Genomic DNA, 2,621 nt, shown 5'->3' with positions numbered 1-2,621 from the left:
ACATTGTTATTATTATCCACTGACATCCTCTCCCCCACCACACCCACCCCACCCCACTCACACACCCATGGCCAAATGTGTGGGGCGTACGTTGACATGCAGCAAAGGAGCATACCATGGGACCCGAATGTGGGTAGCCAACTGAGGTGGACAAAAGCCTAAACCGCTGAGCGAGTGCCACTCGACGAGCACTCGACAACATGTTTAAACCCATGGCCAGATATGCGGGGCCTACACTGACATGTAGGCATGCAGCAGAGGAGCATTCAAAGGGATTCGAACGTGGGCAGCCAACTGAGGTGGAGCGGACGCCGAAACTACTGCTGAGGTGGTGAGACTTCGATAACAGCTTTAAAAGCTCTTTTTTTTTTTTTCTTTCTAAGAGGTAACCCCGTGAGCTACTTAAAAGCTCTAGTAATGGTTAGAGGCAAATCTCGTTATATTATACCTTAGCTACAATGAAACTGAGCCGGCTCCGTTTCTCTTTTTGGCATACTCAACTATACTAGACCGTTGCATCGAAAGTGGGCTGCAACGAAAAGACGCACAGAAAATCCTTGGCGTGCTTGCAAGATGGAAGATGATGCCACACATCACGAGGCAGATCGTATACGAGAGGAGGCCAATACTGAGCTTCCCTTCGACTGCCTATGGTGTAGTGCGCACCCGTCATGCACACCACATCGTCGTGCCCCATAAACCTGCAGTCGTAAATTAACGACGGACTCTCCAACTTCGTCCTCCGAAATGCCTTCAACATCTCCGCCGGCGTCCGCGCCACTTCTGCCCAGCTGAACACCCCTCTGCCTGCGCATCGTAACTCCCATACCCCAAAACCTTTCATCGCCACAGCTTGCTCCATTAGACATGCCACCAGCAGTAGCCTTCCCCTGCATTTGATCACCGTCCCTCTCAGTAATTCCAGTGGTGCGCAGCGTGGTAGAGGTGCTTCCACTCTTGACCATTCGTTCGATCCCGCATTGTAAGCCGCCAGTTCGTCCTTGTGATACCTGATCAAATCGCCGCCCACCAAATCGTGCATGCCGATGTTGTAGGTAGCGCCGGCCGAACGGATGCCCAGCCCCTTGCTCCAGCGATGGCGTTTCGAATCGTAGATTTCCAGGTCTCTATATTTTGGGTCGGAGAGGATCACGCGATACGAGTTGGTCGCAGAGTCAACAGACATGGAGATGCTACAGGACGATACAAGTCTCTGGGAAAGCCTGAAGGGCCTAGGAAGCCGCCTAACAGTATCCGTGAGAAAATTGAACACAACGACATCGTAGTCGACTTCGGCCATGAGACGATCCGCATCGTCGGCATGTCTAGCAGCACAATTAGACACGTCGAAGCCGAACCGGGGCGGGAGGGCGAGGGCGCCGTTCTTGATGACAGCGCACATGAGCCCACCGGCGCTGGAGACGAGCATGTTGACAACGGATGGGACAATGCTCTGCGAGGAGGCGATGCGGATCAAGGGGCAGAGGTCGCTCATGAGGACGGAGGAGATGAGGGGGGTGGAGGAAGAGTCGAGGGGGAGGCGGAAGCCGGTCCAGGGGCCAAAGGAGGGGCTGAAAGCGATGAATTGGGGCCCCGGGGAGCCGGGGGATGAACAGGAGGAATGAGAGGAAGAAGGAGAGGCAGCCATGACGAACCAGCATTCGGGCTGCAAATCTGATCTGGAGCTAAAGGAAGGGCAAGAGAGGAGAGAATTCCAAGAGCGGCAGACAAGGCGGAGCTGAGCGAGAGAGGGGATAGGGAGGAGGGCAAGGATTTTGGCGAGGAGATGGAGGGGGAGGAAGGCTATGGCGTCCTCAGTTTCTTCATCTTCATCCTCCTCGTCCTCCTCGCAGCTGCTCTTCGCCATTGCTCTCTCTTACAACCTCTTCACCATTATACGTGAAGCCTCAATTGTGCAGACTCAAATCTGTTGACGCCTCAACTTTGCCATTTCACTCATGGCCTTTTCATCGACTATATACTGCATTTCTCCATAGCCCAATCCTTGAACAGCTTTTGGTGAACCAATCAATGCAACTTCCCACACCCCACTTCGCAACCTCACAGAATCCAAAGCTAGCAATTCATAGACCTTCCAAGTTCCCCTCGTTCTTTCCTTTGTCTCACGTGTATCACCAAAACCTCCTCGGGAGTTGCCCTACTAGGAAACCCTATGTATAATGTTCATTCAAAGGGGGATTTCAAAAAACGTCTACTAATAACTTGCATTCCAAAAGTATTTAGAAAACCCATTAAGTGAAATTCTTCATAAATAAATTGACTTCTTTTTTTTATATACAAAACTATGATCTCTTCGAAAATTCATTTGAAAAACCCTTTTCATAATGTACTTCTATAAATTTACCTTGGAAAGCCACTTCATTTGAAGTTTGAACTCATGTGGTAACTTGCCTATATTTAGGTGAAGGTCCCCCAAGAAAACAACTAAGGCCCTCTCATAAAGCATTTTTTTAACTACTAATCCCAACCTTTGCTTAACCTTGCACACTAGTTATTTTGTAACACAATGCCACCTCTTTCTTTCACATCAATCTAATAATAAGGAGAGGAGCAACGTCTCCTCTTAGCCACTCTATTGAAGACATTCCAAACTTTCCACT

General features: G+C 49.9%; 1 protein-coding gene across 1 annotated transcript; it reads right to left on the bottom strand.

Annotated features, from left to right (window-relative positions):
• Positions 1-476: 476 nt before the first annotated feature.
• LOC147898291 (uncharacterized) lies at positions 477-2,081 on the bottom strand. The gene has a single exon (XM_087379349.1). It carries the CDS (start codon positions 1,865-1,867, stop codon positions 506-508), a length of 1,362 nt encoding a protein of 453 aa, XP_087235475.1. The 5' UTR covers positions 1,868-2,081; the 3' UTR covers positions 477-505.
• Between the last annotated feature and the right edge of the window lie 540 nt (positions 2,082-2,621).

This window comes from Dipteris shenzhenensis, chromosome 9 (genome assembly GCF_047967505.1).
Source record: "Dipteris shenzhenensis isolate YYH24624 ecotype China chromosome 9, Dip_SZ_1.0, whole genome shotgun sequence".
Lineage (NCBI taxonomy): Eukaryota > Viridiplantae > Streptophyta > Polypodiopsida > Gleicheniales > Dipteridaceae > Dipteris > Dipteris shenzhenensis.
This window is presented reverse-complemented; position numbering and strand designations above follow the sequence as displayed.

What these genes read in the sequence shown, in the direction of transcription:
- LOC147898291 (XM_087379349.1), bottom strand. Translation starts at nt 1,867, where the DNA reads ATGGCGAAGAGCAGCTGCGAGGAGGACGAGGAGGATGAAGATGAAGAA.